We start from the raw sequence: 23,120 nt of genomic DNA on the forward strand, positions 1-23,120 counted from the left end.
GTGCGCGTCATCAGGTCTGTCATCTGTTCGGACATAAACTGCACCGATTGCTCAATTCCATCGACAGTTTCTTTCAGTCGCAACAAAACATCAAGTTTTCGGTTAATATCCTGAAGTACGACCAACATATCTTCTACGGTCAACGGTGCTTTTTCTTTCTCATCCTGGTTAACATGTGACGTTTGTACCCTACATTTCGGGCATTTCCATTTCTGGTAGGTTGATTTCTTAGATTTTATTGTTGCCTCCGACACTCCTGCGCAGCTTCCTACATGGTACGAAAGCTTACATGTCATGCAAGATATACTCTCTTTGGGATCCAAGATTTCTTGTTCACACTCAACACACTCCATACTGACAGAAACAAGGTTCGCTCCTTTGGCAGCAGCAGTGGCAGCAACACAATAACACTCCCCCAAAAAAAGCCACTAACCTGTAACAGTATGCAGGAGCATTTAGGCAAACGCTCTTCCGAGCACTGCTGCTGCCAAAGTGCCGTCTTGGATGCGATGCCGCAGCTTTAGCAGATGCGTCGATGCAAGCGCCACGCCAGGTGATGCCAGCCGGTGACGTCCTTCCTTGATAACTCTTAGTTGATAACCAGGGTCGAAATGCAGCCTCAGAAAACGTGCGCTTCTCGGCTTATAGTGGTGTCGTCCTAGGATCCAGGGTTATCTGTAACAGTATGCAGGAGCATTTAGGCAAACGCTCTTCCGAACACTGCTGCTGCCAAAGTGCCGTCTTGGATGCGATGCCGCAGCTTTATAGCAGATGCGTCGATGCAAGCGCCACGCCAGGTGATGCCAGCCGGTGACGTCCTTCCTTGATAACTCTTAGTTGATAACCAGGGTCGAAATGCAGCCTCAGAAAACGTGCGCTTCTCGGCTTATAGTGGTGTCGTCCTAGGATCCAGGGTTATCTGTAACAGTATGCAGGAGCATTTAGGCAAACGCTCTTCCGAACACTGCTGCTGCCAAAGTACTGTAAACACTGTAAGCGATCCTTCGGAACGAAGGATCGCTTACAGTGTTTGTCTTGAGACACGCTGGTTAGAGCGTACGAGTTTTGAGTCGGAACTCCTCACTTTGCAGTGAAACACGAACCACCTTTGCAGGCTGAGTGCTCGAAACTAGGTTGCCCCCAAAGGGGCGCAGCGGGGTTTACGGAGCTTCCTCCAAGCGCACACCCCTGAAGAAACCGGGCGCCGGGCCGGGGGTGGCTTGTACCCATTTTTACGGGTGGGTGTCCGGCGGTGGGTTTCGATGACATCCTTAGTTTTGTTGTTTAGGCCACGTATAGAAAGCAATTTACTATTACCTCAACGAGTTGCAGGGTAAAATACTGCGACCTTTTACTCTCGACATAGTATGTCAGGGTGACATGCCTTTATAGAAAAACGAAGAATGTCATCGGGTATGGGAATTCTCTGGCTATCAACTCATGTAATTAAAAGCAACCAAAATGCATTGAGAAAGTTCATTAAAGCTGCGTAAGAAATTACGTAACTACATTCTAGACTTTGCAAGATCTGAAACCAAAAGCTCAAAAATGATTACATACTTGGAATCAGAAGAGAAAAATGCATCTGTGCGCAAAATTTCATGAGATTCTAGCCAAAAGTAAAAACGTTAGTCTTAAGACTCTTGTCCCCCCTTAAACTGCACCACACTGTCACACTGTGCATAGGAGAGTGTCGTCTTCATCAACTTCCATCTGCTCCATCCCGCGGCACTGCCTGCTCACCGTTGAATTATACATAGCACAAATCCGTGCTTTCGCACTAACTCGAATGTGGTAAACATTCTCTGCAGTTTTTTTTCATTGCCCTACTACACTTGACAATTCTGGTTTGGTTCAGTATTGCATACTGGAGCATTGGCTACATGCACCCTCTAGGACATTCTTCATTTATGAGCTGCCACACTTGTTCAAGGCTCTGCATGTACATAATGTGGAGTGTTTCGATCTGGACATCACTTCTCATTACATCATCATCATCAGCCTGACTGCGCCCACTGCGGGGCAAAGGCCTCTCCCATGTCTCTCAAATTAACCCTGTCCTTTGTCAGTCGCGGCCACCCTGTCCCCGCAAACTTCTTAATCTCATCCGCCCACCTAACTTTCTGTCGTCCCCTGCTAGGTTTGCCTTCTCTTGGAATCCACTCCGTTACCCTTAAGGACCAGTGGTTATCTTGCCTTCGCATTGCATGCCCTGCCCAAGCCCACTTCTTCCTCGTGATTGCAACTAGGATGCCACTGACCCGCGCTTGTTCCCTCACCCATTCCGCCCTCTTCCGATCTCTTAACGTTACACCTATCATTTTTGAAGCGAAAAGCTTCACTAGGCTTGTCAACACCGCACTTCGCATGGGCCACCCCTGGGCGCCGCCATGGCGCGCCCTTCCTCCTCCTCGCCACCTGTTTACCCTTCGCCACTGCCATGCGGTCTCTGTCGCCATCGCAAGAGGAGAAGGTTCTTTCACAAGGCGTTGCGAAACGCGTGAGCGGCGGCGACGGCCATAAAAGAGGCCACGCGGCGCGGCGCGCACTCCATAGGCATTTCTCCTCCTCGCCACCGGTTTACCCCTTGTTGCTGCTGTGCGGTCTCCGCTGCCGTCCCAAGAGAAGGTTCTTTCGCAAGGCGTTGCGAGAACGCACGCGTGAGCGGTGGCGGCGGCCGCAGAAGAGGCGCAGACATTCGCCATGGAAGGAGGAAAAGAAGACCCAGAAGTGGTAGCGAGGGTGTTGGCTTAAAATCTACACCGCTATCGTGGTGCTCCCAGTGCCTTGTGCGCGAACTGCGACAGCCATGACGTCAAACAAAGCATAACTGCAGCTTTTCGCTTGTATATCCAGGCTTAACCAGAGCTAAGCCACTGCCAATTTTCCTTTCCATAGCTCGCTGCGGTTGTCCTTAACTTAAGCTGAACCCTCTTTGTAAGCCTCCACGTTTCTGCCCCATAGGTGAGTACCGATCAGGTACAGCTGTTGTATACTTTTCTCGTGATAGATATTGGCATCTGAGCGAACCTGCCATATGCGCTCCACCCCATTCTCACTCTCCTAATTATTTCACTCTCATGGTTCGCATCAGTGGACCCTACCTGCCTTAAGTACACATATTCCCTTACCATCCCAGTGGCTTGCTGCCAGTTGTGAACTGCTGTTCCCTTGCAAGACTGGTGAAAATTATTTCTGTTTACTGTATATTAATTTTTAGATGCACCGCTATGCTTTGCCAATCTAAGCCATGTTTACGAATGCATTCATTCTCCATCACCCTGGGTTTAAAGCCCACACCTCAAAAATGCTTCCAGAATGAATGCAGTGGTACTGAAAAAAAAAAGGCTCAGACCCAGCTAGTCAAATAATTAGATCCGACTTTACATTAGAACACAAAAAGGGGCAGACTCCAACAGTTCAGAAATGCAGAGGCCGTATTCCAATTTATGCAATAGTAAAAAGCACAGCTGCCACACCTGATGCCACACCTGGTGTGAGACCTGTAGCACCCAAATTAGCGAGCGTGTGACCCCACAGACTTAGATGGGTGTCGACAGAAGCCACGCTGGCAGTTCAAATTACGAGGTGTTACTGTACAGGCTGAGGGGAGAATGGGGTGTTTGAGGCTTTGACAAAATTAAACAAAATATTATTACAATTATAACGGGAACTCAAACTCTAAAGTTGTGGGCTTTATGTGCGAATATGGCAATGTTTTGGAAATCTTCAGGAAGGTCCATAACTAGAATGCTTGTGGCAAACGCTCCCATGCGTGCCACCTGCATACTGTGAGCACAATCCTCTACCTTTCACTCATGCAAGCCGCAAACTTTCCATTAATGACACAAGGGTGGAAGAAAGTTGGCTCCTTGCATGCAAGCAGATGAGCTTGGCGGCCGAGTTCTTTTGAAGAGTAGCAAATAAACAAAAAAGAAGGCGCCATACACATACATTGGTTCCGGAAATATTGCAAACTGCATTTTCAAGTAGATAACTTGAGGGGAAAAAAAATAACGGTTAATTAGCGTAGTTAGGGCAAATGCGAATTAGGTGTGCCAACACTGCATGGCCATTGTTTTGCATCGTTTGTCTTAATTTTCCACTGTTTGTCATGGTTATACCTTGTTATTCGTGACATTGCTACATGATATATCAAGTGGTGTATTAAGTGCACTCTGTTTGTATGCATGGCATGGGTGAAGCACAGTAGAAACGTGGGAATGTCTTTTGACAGCCATTCTGTGCATGCGTGTCAGAAGCGGTCATGGTTACAAAGGCTCTCTTGTGGTCAGTAAAGTAGCCAGACACAGAGTGAAGCACTGGGAATTACAGATGCTGTGATTTCCACAGATTCCGGGGACATCTGCAAGAAGGACAAACAGCTTTTCCTCTGAATTAGAGCGCTAGCACACACAAAAAAAAATAAAGTGGTATTATGTATACAAAAACAGCTGCATCTTACCAGTACTCACCTATGGGTTTGCTCAGGACCCATGGGGCAGAAAAGTGGAGGCTAACAAAGAGGGTTCAGCATAAGTTAGGGACAACGCAGCGAGCCATGGAAAGAAAAATGATAGGTTAAGAGATTGGAAGCGGGCGTAGTGGGTGAGGGAACAAATGTGCGTTAATGACATCCTAGTTGAAATCACGAGGAAGAAGTGGGCTTGGGCAGGGCATGTCATGCGAAGGCAAGATAACCGCTGGTCCCTAAGGGTAACGGAGTGGATTCCAAGAGAGGGCAAGCGTAGCAGGGGGGCGGCAGAAAATTAGGTGGGCGGATGAGATTAAGAAGTGTGCGGGGATACGGTGGCCGCAACTGGCACAGGACAGGGTTAACTGGAGGGGCATGGGAGAGGCCTATTGCCCCGCAGTGGGTGTAGTCAGGCTGATGATGATGATGATGATGATGTTCCTGCAAATGTGGCTGTACCCCTGCTTGGCCCTCACCCGTGGGCCGGCTTGGCCTCCTCCTCCAGGTCCATTTCGTCGCACCACTCGGAGGAGCGCCGGTGGCAGATGGACTCGAGGCTGCGCTCGCGGACGCTCCGCTTGCGCTTGCCGCACAGGCTGCTGCTGGCTGGGCCCCCCACCCTGGCTGCAGCCACAGCTGCTGGGGGACCACAGCACGGCTGCTGCTGCTGCTGCTGGGCTCCCCCCACAGACACCACAGCACACCTGGAGCTGCCGGCAGCCTTGGGGCGGGAAGGCAACACTGCCTGCAGGTTGACCATCATCAAACATGACACATAGTGTAGAAAGGTTGACAGTTTCCATTTCTACTCATATGAGTGTGTGAATTACTAGCATATCTGTAGTAACGCTCTTCTTCTTCAAGATATTTATCAATGCAGGGCCAATGCGTAAGCTGACACACAGACGCACAAGGTTCTGCCAAAACATGAATTCGTGCCACATCTAAGCCTAGTGGCCAGACAGCCCAAAATTTGTGGTCCCAATGCTGCACTCGCAGGGGATGGAAAATTTTTGAATCATGCTGGAAGAAACAGAGGTGCGCCGACAGTGCGAAGGTGCTGTGACGAGAGCGGCCACTCAGTGTGGCCAGAAGCGAGCGCCACTGCTGGGGGGCAGCACGTGTTCAAGGGGCCGTCCTCTTTACCGATTTGCTGTGGAGCAGTGGCACAACACGTGCAGTGAATATGCAACCCCAGCCAGCATCCCTAACCTTTTCCTTAATGCATTCTGAGCAAGTAGAGGCTTCCATACCGGAGATGCCACCAGTGGTTTCTCGCTCTGCCTGGCCAATCAGAGATCAGCTTCACGGCACTCACGCCTGAGACCGGCAGCTCAGCTTACAGGTGTACAACTCTGGGCAGGACCATCTAGCGTTCGCTTCCACTGTGACTGCAGATACGTTTTAATACACTGTCCTGAATTGTTCCTGCATTTATCTACTGCAAAAAAGGCACCATTTTGTGTCAATATGGGCAAGTGAGTGCTTGTAACCAGCTGCAATAGTGGCATCCTGCAAGGAGTAAGTACAGTGAAAGCTTGTTAATTTGAACCATGATAATTCAAATTTTCAGACAATTCGAACTACACCACTTGGTCCGGCCAAGCTCCATAGAGATCTGTGAATAACAAAGCCCGTTAATTCGAAAGCGAGTCTGTTCCGCAAAAGATAATTCGAACTACATGCTGAAAAAAAAAAGCACCTCGGCATAGATGCAGCGCACGTCCTAAACGGGGACAGAAGATGGAACCAGATAAAATCGTGGATGAGTGGGTATAAAGCTTAAATGGCGCCATCACCGGCGCAGCAGCTGGCGGTGCCGGAGGGTAGGAGTTGGCGGCCGCGGTGGTGGCTGCCTAGCCTCTTTTCTGCGCAAGCTCCAAAAACTAAATACTTGTTAATGCGAGCCCTGTTAATTCAGTAATATGGATAAGTTCTGTCAGCGCGGTCCCAGCCAACACCCATGAAAGGCTATGACTTCGGACGGGGGCTACAAATTACGTGTGAAAAACTTTTTTTTCTTTGCGAGTGTCGTCCATCCTTCCACCCATCGGCCGCCAACGGAATGGAAGCACGCGGTCAGCCGCGATCATGACGCCGGCTTTTAGGATCGTTCACTGCAAAAGGCGTTTGCTGCTATCGCGCGTTCCGATGATTGAGTGACAGTAGACGGCGTCCACCCCAATCGTCCGTGGCACAATAAGGCGAATGTACTGAAAATGAGGCTTGCACAGCCTGACAAGCACTGGCACTCTGCCAAGTTCGCTTCCCCCCTTGCACTAGAGCTAATGTCTCAAGGCACCGTAGTGTTATCGCCGCACAGCATCTTGGCGCACTGCTAGGAAATGCGTCAAGGACCGTGACGGTGCAAGACGGAGGGAAGCGTTAACTGACGCTTTTTTTTTTCAAATTCTTAGGCAAAAATCCGGAGGGTGGGAGGGGGGTTCATTATGCGAGTGGGTTCGTTATGCGAGTAAATATGGTACATATACCGTAATGCAAATGGTTCCGCTCAGTTTTTTCGAGGCCATTCAATAATTCGAACATCGGATAATCCGAACTTTTTTCCCGGTCCCTTGAAGTTCGGATAAACGAGCTTTTACTGTATGTTGCTTTTCAGGGCTTCCAAAAACAGAACTCGTCTGGAGGAGTGGCGAAAGGTCATTCCCCTTAGTGACCGTACTCTCCTGACAATGAGTGAGAAAACCATTTCAACAGTGGTTATGCGAGCCAAAGCAGATTCTCAAAAACGTGCTGCAAAGCCTGACGCATACAACCTCACAACCACCACGCTGAAAGGCTTGCATCCGACTGAACTTACAAGTGCTGAGCATAAAGCGGATCTGACAGCGCATCTTCTAAATTAATATGTTGCAGTGAGGACGTGACCATTCAGCAAACAAAAAAGATCTGTCAGCAGCAACCCGCGCAATTGAGAAAGCTCTCGAAGCTGGCAGCTGAGGTGTCAAATGTGAAAGATGAACCACCTTCAAACCACCTAGCTTCAGTGATCAAAGGAGGGCCCATCTTGTGCGGTTTGTAAGCGGCTTCAAATTTCCAGCGGCGCGCGGTAATGCAAAGACTCCATTATGCTCATCCCAAAAGAAGCCGCACAGCACGTCCGCTGCCAACCCGTAGCCGTTGTTCCGCACTTCCATCACATAGCAGAGCAGCAGCTCTTCTTCCATTTCGGGAAACTCGCACGGCTTGCCTTGGAAAGCCGGCTTTTTGCAGCTTGTGTTAATGCATCCTTCTGGTTGCACTATCATCAGACGCATTCCTCGGCCACGTAGAATTTCCTGCCCGCCGCACGCTTGCGTACTAGTTAGTTTCATTATATCTCAGTTAGTTTTTGTAATATGCGAACAAAGCTGAAGCTTAATTAACTAAATTCTTACGGATCATTAAGGCACTTTTGGTTTCGATGTTCGGTTCGGTGTTTCAACATATTTTGGTTTCAGTTGAAATGGAATCATAGCCGAAGAACTGCCATGTGAAGCTATATTAGTGATATTGTTTTTGAGGTACATCATAAATAAGTATATTCAATATGTCCAAGCACCGTAATCATAAAATATAGTGAGGTGACATTATGGTTCACAAAATTTGTAATGTTCAACTCAGCGAAAAAAACATAGCATAGCTCCACAGTTTAGTTCTTTGTGAATTCAACGGTATAGGATTGATTGAAATTGCACCTGAACAACATAATAAAAACTTCCGTACAGTCACGTTGGCAAAAAACACACAGCTCAGAAAATTGCATTTGAAGTGTGTGCACCAGCGATTCGGAGGTTCTCGAAAAGCAGCGGAATGCGGATGTTCCAAAAAAGTTTCATAGCAGTGAGTGATACCAAGTTGTGGGGAAGGGACCCAGCTTTCAAACAAAACCAAGATGACAGCCATGAGGGACGCAGTCTTGGTAAGCGACACGCACGAAATTCTGGCGCATTTCGCTCTGAAACCGCCATTTCCGCTCTTTGTAGGTGCAAAAGGTATAATTTTTAGTAATTGGAGGTCGAATTAGGCCTTGAAACTCTTTAGGTAGGTACTCTAGAATGTATTGGCCCCAAATATGGTATTTTTGCAAAATCTGAATTTTTCGAATTTTTTGATCATTTCACGACGTGCGTCTCCCCTTAACTCTTTCCCTACCATGAGGAAAATGACCATTTTCTGAAGGTTTCAGTACATTTTTTTTCTTTAAAAACTACTGAATTCAGTTTCGATTGCAATACCGAAAAACAGAGCTGAATAAAGGTGCTTTCTATTAATATATGTTTAAACAACAAATTGCATGTTGCAACAAAAAATTTTATTTTCTAAAAACGAGACTTTAGAAAAAAATTCAACAAAACTTGCAAAAACGCGCTTGTATATTAAAAGAAAAAAATGTTAAAAATTTTCTGAAATATGGATAATGTTTCTTTGTCTATTGGCCACTCTCTGCAAAAAAAAAAAAAAAAAATCATTTCTATCTTGAACAGTATTGTTGCCACAAAAGAATAACTGGAATCCCTATAGTTGTGCATCGGAGCGTGGCCGCCTGTGTTTCAGGCTGGTTTCCATCATCACCGATGTGAAAAGTGAATCATCTTCAGCACCTTGCAACATTTTCAGGCTCGTTGTTGCACAGGACGTCGATTAAATCACTGGCAGACGAAACGGAGTCCTGAGATTTGCTATGTCTTAGAGCGCGTGCCGCGCATGCGGAGGCTACCAAGCGACTTCTATGGTACCGCATCTTCGGAGTGATTTCATAAAATGCCGGTTTGTAGGGGCAAAAAAAAACTACATCAGAAACAAAACTTCAGTTCTCCGGCTATAAGCCAGATGCGCATCGTGCCTGTAAGCAACGCGGAAGGCTCCGAAGTCGAGCGGCGAAGGCGTCATCTGCGGGCAACATGGCGGGCAATGAGCGCAGGTCCACGTCTTCATTTCTTTGCAGCGCGTTAAAAAGTGCCCCTCGCGAGACAAAAGAAAACTACACTGGATTCAAAACTTTGGTTCCTGGCCTACAAACTACATCTGCAGCGTGGTCATTAGCAACGCAGAAGGTTTTGAAATCGGGGCATGAAATTATCGTTAGCGGGCTAACGATGCTTAATGGGCGCGGTAGGGAAAGAGTTAAGGAGGATGTGGGGATCAGATCGCAAAAATTGTGAAAAAAGACTGTTTTTCAAAAGTACAGTTTTTGCATCTCCAACACTATTTCTATGTTGTACAGAAATATTTCAGCCAAAATTAAACGTTAAGCGCTCCAAATAAATATATTTGTTGGCATCTGCACATAGACAGTGTGTGCTGGCTTAGAACGTTCAGGCTTGTTTTCTAGAAAGTTTGTTTTGAGTTTAACATCCTGCTCGTGGAAAGCGTAGCACAGCAATGGGTGCATGGATTTTTACCCTGTTTGTTTTGTTGTGATCACTGAAAGGTGGTCTACATCGAGACAGTCTCAGATTAACCATTTAGGCTCACATGTTTTTATTACGTGGTAATTAGAGCATGATACCGTTTAAGCATAAAAAGAAGGTGCATATTGTGTCCATCAAAAACATAGCAGAGAAACTAAAAAAATATTGAGAGAGCCTTGATTTACACGACACTTGTTAGTAAATATTAAAAGCATTTACAGACCTGCAGCCTGTTTTTTTTCTAGGCTTTCCACAAGCAAGCAACATGGGGACGACATATAAACAATGAGAAAAGGGAACCTACTGGAGGAGTCATCGTGAAACTTTACATCTGATTGTTTGATGCTGTTTTAAGCCAGTCAGCCAAATTTCATCGGTCTAAGTCGAAAAATATAAAAGTCACCTTCGATCCCCTCATCCCCCCTTAAGAATGTGGTTAAGGGCTTTTTACCCCAGCTTCTCATGGCATGCTTGTTTCTGTCAAGCACTTGGCACCATCTGCTGTGTTGAGTTTGTTGACGTGCAGTTTCTGAGGGGCAGGTGTCGAGCGGCACATGCGTGGGCCAGTTATGGCTTTGCCACAGTGTTCCTCCATCTTGGGTTTGCCTGTTAACTCTTGCGTTACCACGGAAAAACGTCCATTTTTTATGTCTCAGACAAAAAATTTTTTCCAAAAAGGTGTGAGAGATAAAATTATATAAAATGCATAACAATGATTGAGATAGAGTGCGCTTTATAATTAAACTTGTTTGAACACATATTCTGCTTGAAATGCTGTGAAAAAAAAATCAGTAAACACAACAAAAAATAAAAAGGAACAAAAGTTTTGTGTTTATATGACAATAACTTTCCAAACACTTGTACTAAAAAAATTCTAGAAGTTACAAAACAATTCAAATTCTTTCTAAAACATGACATTAAAGTTTTAAAATTATAACTTGAATAGTTTTTGAGCTAGAATTTTTTTTCTTATGCCTCTTGAAAAGGCTCATTTGAGAGTGCCCTTGATATGATTTTTACAGTCCAACAAAAAAAAAAAAAAATTGGAAGTGTAATGTTATGTGCCAAATGAAAGCTTGGTAAGCATGGTTTAAAAAATACAAATCAAAGCTTATTTAATTTACGAAATAAATTGAAAAATATATATATAAAACAAAAAGTATAAGTGCAATATAGCGATATATAGTATGCGATAAGTATAGCTGCGATGTAGCTGCAGAATTGAAATCCGACATTACAACATCTTCGTCCGAGTCACTGCTGCTCGGAGCATCTTGAAAATCAGCTGCAGAGGCTGAAGAATCATGTGCAGCGGGACTCTTTCGAGCGCGCGAAGCGCCCGACCTCGACGCGACGCCATCCTCACTGCGTGTTATGTCGCAATAAGCCTATGCTCCAAGGGTACTTAAAAAATGCATGACTGGCGGGGAAATAACGAACTAAGCCGAAAATGGAACTAACCGTCTGAACAACAAACCTGATGCGCCCGCACAAGCGGACAGGAAAAAGGAAGCGAAACTATCAGGCCAACGTTCTGGGATCGGTTTGTGCAGTTACAGTGTCTGAACCAAAATCCGACAATCCAACATTGTCACCAGAGACTCTGCTACTCGTAGCATAGATAATAATTGCAGTCGACGCAGTAGAATTGTGCGCAGCAAGGTTTTTCCGAGTGCGCGCCGTCCGCGCGCCCGCCGCCATGCACGGAGCGTCCTCGCCATACCCTCCGCTTCAAGGGCATTTCAAAAATTCGCGCGTCATGGGAAATAGCACTCTACGCAGAAACCAAAACTGTAGTCTCCGAAGAACAAGTTAGATGGCGCCACATCACCGTAACGGCTATAATGACGAGCTTCGGTTCACACAAACGACCGGAACCAGGAATCTGAACGCACAGGCGAGCGTTCTGGGCTCTCGTTGCACAGTTTGAGCTTTGAAACAATACCTGACGGTACAGCATTGTCGTCAGGGCCCGTGCTAATCGATACATCAAAAATATGTGGTGCGAACGCAGCAGAATTGAGTGGAACGTGGTTTTTTCGAGCGAGCGCCATTCCCAATGATGACGGCTTGTTCGGAGCGCCCGACGCCGCACCTCCAACTTCAAGCGCGTCTCAAAAATTGCCGCTTTTTGGCAAAAATATAAACTAAGCAGGAAATTTAAGTTGAATGTGCGAACAACAAACCGAATGACTCAGCAAGTCCGTAGCGCTTCGAATTTTTCGATCACCGGTGATCGAAGCGCAGTGGTGTGGTAACGAAAGAGTTAACCTGAGCTTCGAAAATTGTCCCCTTGCTAGTAGCTGAATGTTACTGGGGCACGTCTCTGTGAATTGTTTTTGTGTGGTGCCAATTTCCAGGAGTAGTTCGCTATGGGGGAGTAATTCTTGCCCATATGATGTCAAGATACAACAGAAACGAGAAATATTCGTGCCATCAGTGCTCCGGAAACAAATAAACAGACCAGAAGTGGAAACTAATCTGCCGGCACTTCATGCTGAGGTTGCACAGTTTCATCACCGGAATCAAAATGTGACGACGCAGTTGTCATCGTCCAACTAGCTGCTGCTTGATGCATGGAAAAAATCTGCTGCAGATACAGCAGAATAACGCGTTGCGGGGTTTTCCCTGATGGATGCATAGTGGTGGGGTAACAAAAAGAGTCAAGTGGGAACCATGTGCTGAGCAAAGGCATTGGCTCAAAATTTTCTGCATGCATGCATTTCACACCACTGGTAGCAGACATGCAAAACAAGCATCGTGGGCCATTGCTGTGGGCCGCCCTAGCCATTGAGTGCACAGAGATAAAACAAGCAGTGGGGTTTTCATTGCCTTTTGTTCCGTCAAATGTTTAGGGGAATGCCCCTAGGTGGAGTAGATTTGTAATATGGGAGTAACTACTGATTGGCATCCACCCAAGCGCAGCCATACGGCTACAAAGGAAAGCTATACAGCTTTATATGAAAACTTCGCAGTTGAAGAAAAATTCATCCTGGTCCGAGGCTTGAACCCGGGACCACCGCTTCACCGGAGCAGTCGCTCTACCAATTGAGCTAACCGGGACGGCAAGCTTATGGTAGGGCAAGAGTGAACTGATGAATAACCTGAAGTGGGAACAGTGTTGGTCAAATGTTGGTCAAACAGTGTTGGTCAAACCAGGACGAATATTTCTTTAACTGCGAAGTTTCTGTGAGAACTGTATAGCTTTCCTTTGCAGCCGCATGGCTGCACTCAGGTGGATGTCAGTGAGTAATTACTCCCTTATTGCCTATTGTTCCGTGCCTAACTCGCCCAGGAAGGACTTCCTGGTCTGCCTGGGCATTCGAACCGTGTTGCACTCAGCAGAGCCTGCGATCAGAATCTCCACAAGTGTCCCTCTTCCCCCATGAACCCTGCAGATGGTGTCCATACCGCTGCCTGCTGCCTCATCCCAGCGGTCCATGGAGTTCCTGTCCAAAGCTGAGTAAGTAACGACCACCCTGTGCTCGTCAGGGAAGATTGTGCCAGTCACACTTGTCTGGGCTGCACTGCTCTCACCACCCAAGCCAGGTTACAGTCGGCGTTGGTTGCAGTTTTCAACACTGGAGTGCAGTACTTGTCTACGAAAAGGCATTTCACGCCTTCGGCAAAAGTTGTGAAGACAATTTGGCTATGCAGGCACATTTTTCGGTCTCAAAATTCCGAGTGCACGAGCACGAAACGAAGACTGACAGAAAGGACACACACCACACAGCGCCGTTACTTCAGCTGATTTATTTGCCACTTGACACGAACTAACGTCTTTCGCTGCTCATTCTTTCCGGATGCTATTGAGCACTGGAATAAACTGCCCGCTCACGTTGCTGAGTCTACAGGTGTAGCGGCATTCTTGAATGCACTTGGGGATTCCGTCTAGGCATGGGATTCTTGTAGATGGGCGCGTAACTGATTGTCCAATATTGCTTTTTGTATAGCAGGTGGTTCTACAGTGGTGTGAACTGTATTGCGTTTCAATGCTCTCTTGTATTGTATGCTCAAAGAAGTTTGTTCATTCATGGTTATATGTGCATTTCTTTGTCTCTTCACTTTCCCTCCCTGTAATGACCCTCAAATGAGGGTTGACAGTATTCATAAATAAATAAAAAAAAATAAAATGCGCCCCCTTTTATACAATGCATCACTGGCACCTGCGGAAAAAGTACAAGCATCAAAACAAACCTCACGGTGATGCGCCTGGCTACTCGTTGAGAGCAGTGATGGGGAAGAACCAGGCCAGGTCATAAACAAAAAACAACACAGTATCCAGAGCGAGTAAACACGTGTAAGGGCAACCTTTGCAACAGCCGTTACTGGGGCTTCTTTCTATTTAACTGCACAGAAGGAATGCTGACACAATGGCATGTTCACCGTGAGGCTTGTTATGATATTTGTTCTTTTTATGCGAATGCCAGTGATGCATTGTATAAATGTGGACGCATTGCTCGCAAATAAATCAGTTGAAGTACGGCGCTTTGTGGTGTGCGTCCTTTCTGTCACTCTTCGTTTCGTTCTCATGCGCTCGGTATTTTGAGATGTGTAACCAACTAGCCCGTCAGTTCGTCCTGAACATTTGTCGGGAATTAATGGGCGCCAAGGACAGCTCCATCCAATTTCCATTCTGGGGAAAAATTGTTCCAGCAGCTCTTGCTGGTTGTGTTCATATTTGTTTGGAAGCAAAGAACGCACCTATTGTGGAGAAAATTGGATTTGAAATTTTTCCCATCGTTCGATTCATTATTCGTGACATGAAGGCCGCAAAGGACTCACTGTTTGAAACTGGATGGCAGCGTTGCCGAGCCTCTGGTATATTCAGGAAAACTTTGCGCAGATTAACACAAGACGGACACACACACACGAGCGCAAACTTGCAGCTGTATTCTCTGAAACTATACATCGCCTTAAAAAGCAGGAAGTGTGCAAGCGTACGATAGCCAGTGCAACACGTGTGGGAGCACGTTGGCACAGCAAAAATAGCATCAGTGATAGGCACAAGACAATTCATGCTCAGCGCAAATGCCCAGAAAGCAGGAACATGAAAGCGGGTTATCGGTCGCAAAGAAAATCAAGTTCTTTTTTGAGAAGGGCTACCGATGCCTTACTCATGCAGCGTTCCGTAGTTGATATCTCGAGGGTTTCAACAATTGCATATTACAATTGCACTGGATATTGTACACTTGCACCCTTCCTGCTTCTTAAGGGGGGACGAGGGTCTTAAAACTAAGGAGAGCAGAAAGTTGGGCAAGTTGGTTGATATGCATACTGAAAAAATTGCGCAGAAAAAACGAGGACGAAGCAAAGACAAGACCAGGACGAGCGGTAACTCACAACTGAAGATTTATTCCGAAACACACGCACATATACACAGGAAAAAACAAAAACAAAAACAAAACTAATCATACCAATCTGACATCAAGAACATCACATGTCACCCCCCTGCGTACCCGAGTGATTTGGCCAAAAAGCAGAACTCCCTATCCGAGAAGCGGACGGAAGTCTGGCTGACGCATGTATCTCCGCTGATACGCATATGAAATGCTTCCATGAGTTCCCGCACAAGTTGATCCCTATGCCTAAACAGAATTGTTGCTTTGTCCAAAAGCGTTTACGCTGCATCTTCTTATCGCTCGCATCACAAGTGCGGCAATGTTTTTGGGAGGTTGTCAAGGGAATCTGCCCTGAGTAATCTTCGGTGTTCACCTAATCTTCCGTTGACACATCGCCCTGTTTGGCCGATGTACACCAACGTACATCGGGCCTAGTATAACGGGCTCTTTTTTCTGTAACTTATTTAACTTTAATGACCCTGCAGTTATTGTTGCAGCCATTTCTGTGTGCGCGTGCAAAGCGAGGATCTTTTCCTGGCACCTTCGTTACGGCCTGTGCCCTAAGGACGTACTAGGGCTCACAGGGTTCTTGGAACCTTCGGCGGGACACCGAAAACGACTGTGCCGGATGTTGCGGTCGGAGTGGCGTAGGCAAGCCAGGTTTTTTAGGGACCAGCTGCGTGTTATCAGCGGGGGAACAAGAAACGACCAGGCTTTTCGTCATTGGTGTGCCACATCGTCATACATGACTGAGGTGCTGTGGAATTCAGTTCTTCCAACGTTGCCAAGGCCACGAAAGACTTCGAGATCGAATCAGGACGTCGTCACACTGGGACACGTTGAAGTTCCTGCCCAACACCTGGGAATCCTCAGGCTTGGTCCGAAGTTCAGTTTGCCGCAGGTACTTAAGCCCGTCGTAACGGTGGCAACTGCCCGGTCTGTTTCGCGGCTTTCGCGCAGTGAAGTCCAGGCAAGATGCGTCGAGGAATGCGTCGATGTTGTGGAAAGAACCCATGAGGGGAAAGAAAAATGTGGTAGCACTGCGCGGCTTGCAGATTTCTTGATATCTGCGGAGTTGAGAGTCCTTTGCGCGGACAAGCAAGGAGGGTTTGTGCTGATTCCTGAGGGCTTGTTTGCGGAGAAAGCCCAGACAGCTATCTGAAAAAAATTCAGAGAGGTTGGCTTCAAGGCGAAGAAGGTGAAGGAAGAAGCTGTCGCATTGCTGCTACACCACAACTTAGAGAAATTAGCGAGAGGCGTACAGAAGGCTCAAGAACTTCACCTAGCCGCTTTTTTCACGGCAAAAACCCACAAGGAAGGCATCCCGTTCCGAACAATTGTTTCCGAGCGGAATACCTGGCAATTACTGATGGCCACTTACCTCCAGAAGCATCTGGCAAGCCTGACTGTGGAGGACCCATTCATCGTTCCAAATTCTGAGGCAGTGGTGAGTCTTCTGAGCAACAGTAATCCAGGACAGTGTACCTACCGCCTTCAGTGTGGACATTGAGAACTTGTACTACTCAATGCCTAACAATGAGCTAATGGAAAGCGTCCAGGAATGCATTTTGGAGCACAACGACGAGGCTGCTTTTGTGTCCAGATGTGGTGTATCTGTTCGGTCTTTTTAAGAAATACTAACGTTTTATCTCAAGTCCACGGTCATAGGGTGGAACGGGAAATTTTTTGTACAGCGAACTGGTGTTTGTATCGGGTCACGCGTAGCCCCCATCCTTAGCACCATTTTTCTGGCGAAGGTAGATAGATCCATTGAACAGAAATCAGATGGCCTAGTATAGAAAATATGTAGGTATGTTGATGATTATTTAGTGTTTTCTTCTGAACCTAGCCTGCAACGCAATCTTGTCAACGTGCTCAAATTGTTCAAAGAGTGTGGCCCCGGTCTCAACTTCACAGTAGAGGTACCAAGAGACGGAATGCTCCAGTTCCTTGACCTGTCATTGCATTTCCGCCCCAAACATGTTTGCTGGGCATACCATCCCAGGGCCAAGAAATCATTGCTTGATTACTTATCGGCCATTCCAAAGTCATAAAGAATGGGATAGTCACTTCATGTCTTAAGGCGCCCACATGTCATGAACGAAAGTGTTGTGTCTCAGTTGGAAAGGCTGAAAGAGAGTGGGTACCCTGCGAAAGCAATCGTGGAAGCCTGCGGGAGGTTGTCAAGGTGGATCAAGGCAGGTTCGAGGCCCAAACTCCGGGAAACAGACCGGCGAAGGGTCGCCGTTATACCATACGTGCACGGGTTGGCGCATGGGCTGAAGAACGTAGCCAGACGCTACAACGTCCCTGTTGTGTTTTCCGCCCCTAGAAAGTTGGCTTCAATCTGTTCCCTGGTGAGCAGCCGGAAGGAAGGAGGCGGCAGAAGGAAAGGAAGAAAAAATGAGTGCAGTATCAAGCACACAGCCCCGTTCATTCCTTGCGCCAGGGGAGTTGTGTATAAGCTGCCGCTATCTTGTGGTTCGGTGTACATCGGCCAAACAGGGCGATGTGTCAACGGAAGATTAGGTGAACACCGAAGATTACTCAGGGGAGATTCCCTTGACAACCTCCCAAAAACATTGCCGCACTTGTGATGCGAGCGATAAGAAGATGCAGCGTAAACGCTTTTGGACAAAGCAACAATTCTGTTTAGGCATAGGGACCAACTTGTGCGGGAACTCATGGAAGCATTTCATATGCGTATCAGCGGAGATACATGCGTCAGCCAGACTTCCGTCCGCTTCTCGGATAGGGAGTTCTGCTTTTTGGCCAAATCACTCGGGTACGCAGGGGGGTGACATGTGATGTTCTTGATGTCAGATTGGTATGATTAGTTTTGTTTTTGTTTTTGTTTTTTCCTGTGTATATGTGCGTGTGTTTCGGAATAAATCTTCAGTTGTGAGTTACCGCTCGTCCTGGTCTTGTCTGCTTCATCCTCGTTTTTTCTGCGCAATTTTTTCAGTATGTCTTAAAACTAACTCTTTTATTTATGGCTAGAATCTCATCAAATTTTGCACACAGACACATTTTTCTCTTCCGATTCCAAATATGTAATCATAATTGAGCTGGTGATCTTAGATCTTACAAAGACTGGAATGTAGTAAGGTAATTTCTTACACAGCTTTAATGAACTTTCTCATTGCATTTTGTTGCTTTTATTTATATGAATTGATAGCCAGAGAGTTCCCATACCTGGATGACATTCTTCGTTTTTCTCTAAAGGCATGTCATCGCGATATATTGCGTTGAGAGTAAAGGTCACAGTATTTGACACTGCAGCTCGTTAAGCTAATTGTAAATTGCTATTTATACATGGCCTAAACAAAAAAAGTAAGAATGTCATCGGGTGTGGAAATTCGCTGGCTATCAATTCATGTAATTAAAAGCAACAAAATGCAGTGATAAAGTTCATTAAAGCTGCATAAGAAATTACCTAATTACACCCTAGCATTTCAGATAACTTTTGATCTAAGACCACCATCTCAGTTATGGCTACATTTCTTGGAATCAGAAGAGAAAAATGCATCTGTGTGCAAAATTTTGTGAGATTCGAGCCACAAATAGAAAGGTCAGTTTTAAGACCCATGTCCCCCCCTTAAGGCGATGTATCGTTTCCGAAAAATACAGTTGCAAGTTTGCGCTCGTGTGTGTGTATGTGTTTCTCCCTTCCGTCTTGTGTCATTCTGCGCAAAGTTTTCTTGAATACGTTGCTACACCAACTGGCCCAACGTTCTGCTCTGCTGAGCCTCTGGTGTCGCCGCAGCTTGCTAATGAAAATGGTGGCTACTCTTGTTCCTTTTTTGGCCTCTGTAGCCTGTAGCACCTCCATTGTCAGTGAAAGGAAACATTAAGCAGAACTTATTGCTGGGTTAGTTGGTTCATTCTGACCTGTGAGCATTGCATGCAAGAAACCTTCCAACTGCAGACTGCACGGTTACTACGGGCAGGTTTTTGCGGACAATGATATCGGCTGTGACTGAAGCTTTGCTTCAGAAAGTTAAAGGCAAGAAAAGAAACTCTACTCGGTAAAGCAACAGCTGGGTGAGTCCGTAACATGGTTTAAATTTAAAAATGGTACGTTTTTTTCAACTCTGTGCCCTTTACTTCAGTCTGTCAACAGACCTTTTGTGCGGGAATTTGAATGCATACTTTACTTTTATAATGAATATTGGATATAACGAATGAATTTCCATGCGCAAAATGAGACTCTGTTATGTTGACTGTAGAGCGTGTGGTGATATGTGATTGTCCGTATTCAGTTTGCCCTCGCCCGTGTGTCCTTGTCCACTCAGGGGCTGGTCTGTCCTGGGTGAGCGGACGTCACGCACCTGCCTGGCAGAGGTCCAGCGAAGGCGTCGCACACCCCCCGTGGGACCAATCATCCAGGGTAGGGACTGCTTTCCTCTTCTTGTTGGGACGGAAGTCAACCACCATCTCGCATGGGAACGTATCGACTCTGGTGTACCACAGACGGTGTGATTACTGCAGATGCGGGAAACGGCTCACCCATTTCAAATCGGGAACTGGTTGCATGATGCAAAGTGTCCGTATGTATTTTTATTTCTGTGGGCCTAATTTGCGGCTATGTAGTCTGTGACTGGACCTATTTATTCACATAAACCCAGAAAACAAAAGCGAAAGCGAAGCTGCCATTATTTGAGACAGAAATGGAAATAGCGCTGCAACAAGACGTACACAAGAAAGACTGACACAGTCCTGTGTCAGTCTTTCTTGTGTACGTCTTATTGCAGCGCTATTACCATTTCTGTCGCAAAAAACATGCACCATCTAGCCCCAATTGACGTTCTTCGAAGCTGCCACGCGGCTGCCTAAAGGCACTCCATGTGTTAGTTGACTCCTCCTGCCGTCTGCGGCGAGTTCGAACAGGTGCAGGAGCTGGGACGTTTAATCCGGTTTAAATTAGGGAAATCGGCCGCACAGGACAATAGTTCGATGTTTCTAAGAATGCTTGAATGGGCAGATCGAGTTCCCTTGGTGAAAACATGAGTTCAGATTCCTATTTCGTCAGGGACACTGGTCTTAGACCTATTTTCCTTATTTTTAGTCCAATCCTAATGAAACTATACCACCTTGCTCAGCTTTTTTATGCTGATTTCAACAATGAAATTACCTTTCTCTTAAATTAGTCAGTTCCCTAGATAATTAATTTTAATTAGTCGTTCATTAGTCATCATCATCATCAGCCTGACTACACCCACTGCAGGGCAAAGGCCTCTCCCATGTCTCTCCAATTAACCCTGTCCTTCTTTGCCAGTTGCCGCCACTGTATTCCCGCAAACTTCTTAATCTCATCCGCCCACCTAACTTTCTGCCGTCCGCTGCTATGTACCTCGGTGCAAAAAAAAAAACTGCTCAATAAAGAATAATTTTTAATTCACGGCTGCATAGTATGGCGAGTAGAGAGTGCAATGATCAAAACCATTTTTCCAATTTACCCTCATTAGTAATTTTACAGCACTTGGAATATCAGTGTTCAAGGTGTGAATGTAATGCATCGATAAACATTGCAAAATTATAAGTTTCTGAAGTGCGACTGAACAAGTCTGCTTCAATTATTGCACACACTGTGCCTTCAGCTTCCCTTAGCAAACAGTATGACATCTCTGTCTGTCCCAGATGTTGAGATATCGGCATACTAAGACAGCCGTGTGTCCAAAATTTTCATGCCATTAAATTGCCTGCTCCTGGATAAATTCAGGCCACATGATGGTCTTAATTTGATATTATGGTCAAAATGCTGATTTCTTGAAGGGAAAAATTGGTACAGTTGGAAAATAATAGCTTGAGATTCCACAAATGTCACTTTTTGAAAACCGATTTTTGGGTCATTTTTTTGGTCTCAAAGACCGGTGTCCCCCCTTAAGTCGTGGGAGGTTTCCTTTTGTGCCCTGTGCATTGCTTGGGTGGTGACATGCACACATAGTATGTGCTGTAGTGCATGCATCATGCATTCTAGCAACATGACGCAGTGCAGAGTGCGTTGATTCAAGGCTCATCCTTGTGCAGCGCACACATTTCGTGCTCTGAAGTGGTTCACTATGTAGCATGTACAATTGCTTTTGGTCAGTCATGAGTATCTGATGTGTTGTTCAGTGTGGAATTTCAGTAAAGCTGTAGGGTGTTACTTCTCTATTTTTTCTCTCTGTTTTTCTTTATTCTCTTCCTTGTGTGTACATGTATGTTTCTTTGGCTGTGCGTATTCTTGATAATACTGCAAGCGGCCATGCTCTGTGTTGGGAAAGGACGGTAACACTCCTCGCAGTGTGCAAGTCGAGGGCAGCTTTCAAGCCTGGTTTGCTGATAGGTAACCTGAAGCTGAGGCTCCTGGTGGCATTTTCCCTCAAGTCCTTTTCACAATTGATGCTCAAGTAAAACTCTTGTTTGGGTGAGTTGGTCCATCTTGGAACGGTAACTGCTTGCGCGAAGAAGACGGGACACAACAAAGGAACACACACGACATACACAGAGCGCAACTTCCAACTGGTTTATTTTTGTAGAGGGCAGATGCATTTATACCGGCACTGGGCAATCACAAGATTAACAAGAAAATATACGCACTGTTCATGTCAGCATCTCGCCGGTATACTAAATGCATCTGCCCTCTATGAAAATAAACCAGGTGGAAGTTGCGCTCTGTATACGGTATGTCGTGTGTGTTCCTTTGTTGTGTCCCGTCTTCTTCTTCATGCAAGTACGTACCCGTTCAATCGATGCTGTGAATGAAGAAATTTCGTACTTGGTCTTTGCTGTCGTTCAGCCCCTCTTGTGTTGTGCAGGGCTGGTGGGCAGCAAAGCGCCCCCCGTGGGGGAGTCCAATGCGGGCCACCAGCTGCTCCGGCGTCTGGGCTGGGAGCCCGGCCGGGGCCTGGGGCCCGCCGGAGCGGGGGCCCTGCTGCCGGCACCCGCGCACGTGCGCCCGAGGGGCCGCCCGGGGCTGGGCTTTGCACCCCATCCGCCCCCTCCCCCATCACCTCAGCCGGGGACTGCTGCCCTGTCCAGCTGATGGGAAGCGCCAGGGTGAGTGGACGCCTGGCTGTGAGCAGCATTTAGGTGGAGACATCGCACTTAACCGATGCAGGTAGCACGGAACATGCGCTACTGACCAAGCGCGTATTTTCAACTGAATAAAACATGGTGCTGGGCTAGTTGGTTATTCATACTTGGTGGGAATACAGTGCAAAAAAACGACACCTCAGGGGAGGACAAGACATTAAGGAATGTGTTTCGTCATCAAGTCAGATTTATATAACCAGCTAGTCACATCACATGTCACACTTTGCAGCGCCAGCCATCTGAGACTAACAGATAAGAAAGGTTTAATCACGTCTTCAGGTGTAAAAGTAGCTATTGTGAGAGACAGATTGCAAAAAGGAAAAAGAAAAATGAAAAAGAAAGAACCGCGCATGACATACGACCAGGCAAGGAAGTACTTTTACTTCGTAGAAAAAGCAGGAACAAGAATGTCCTAAGCAGTCAAAAGGGCGCTGTGCTGAAGACCAGCTTGACAGTCTCAACAAAAAAAGGAAGACCCTCGAAGCACCGGTTAGTGGCCTGACTACACCACCAGATGACTATGCTGCAAAGGCAGAAACAGCTATAATGGCCTTGCTTTCATAACCAAATCAAACTCCATGAGAAAAGCGGCAAAGTCAAAGGCTGAAGAATTGCTGAATCTGAACAAAGGGATTGAGGCAATGCTTCACAGGGTCTCTAGAGCTTGCCTTAGCATGCATTGGTCATTGCGTGCAATTACAGAGTGCAATAAATGTGGCGGTTACATTTTCTTAAATGTGCTATGTCGCAAAACTACAAAGTAGAGCTGTCTAGTAGGTCCGTGAAAAAAAAACTTCTACAAAAGGCCGTGAA

General features: G+C 46.4%; 1 protein-coding gene across 1 annotated transcript; it reads left to right on the top strand.

Moving 5' to 3' along the window:
• Positions 1–8,369: 8,369 nt before the first annotated feature.
• Positions 8,370–22,356, top strand: LOC149334647 (uncharacterized). Its single transcript, XM_089555858.1, has 4 exons — positions 8,370–8,396; positions 13,287–13,351; positions 19,526–19,620; positions 22,031–22,356. The coding sequence occupies exons 1-4, from the start codon at positions 8,370–8,372 to the stop codon at positions 22,255–22,257; spliced, it is 414 nt and encodes a 137-aa protein (XP_089411984.1). The 3' UTR covers positions 22,258–22,356.
• Positions 22,357–23,120: the final 764 nt, after the last annotated feature.

The sequence above is a fragment of the Amblyomma mixtum genome, chromosome 8 (assembly GCF_055824585.1).
Source record: "Amblyomma mixtum isolate Tamu chromosome 8, ASM5582458v1, whole genome shotgun sequence".
Classification (NCBI taxonomy): domain Eukaryota; kingdom Metazoa; phylum Arthropoda; class Arachnida; order Ixodida; family Ixodidae; genus Amblyomma; species Amblyomma mixtum.

Coding starts and splice junctions, on each gene's coding strand:
- LOC149334647 (XM_089555858.1), top strand. CDS start 8,370: ATGACAGCCATGAGGGACGCAGTCTTG. Junction 13,352..19,525: donor GAGTTCCTGTCCAAAGCTGA/GTAAGTAACGAC, acceptor TTGTCCACTCAG/GGGCTGGTCTGTCCTGGGTG. Junction 19,621..22,030: donor CGTGGGACCAATCATCCAGG/GTAGGGACTGCT, acceptor TGTGTTGTGCAG/GGCTGGTGGGCAGCAAAGCG.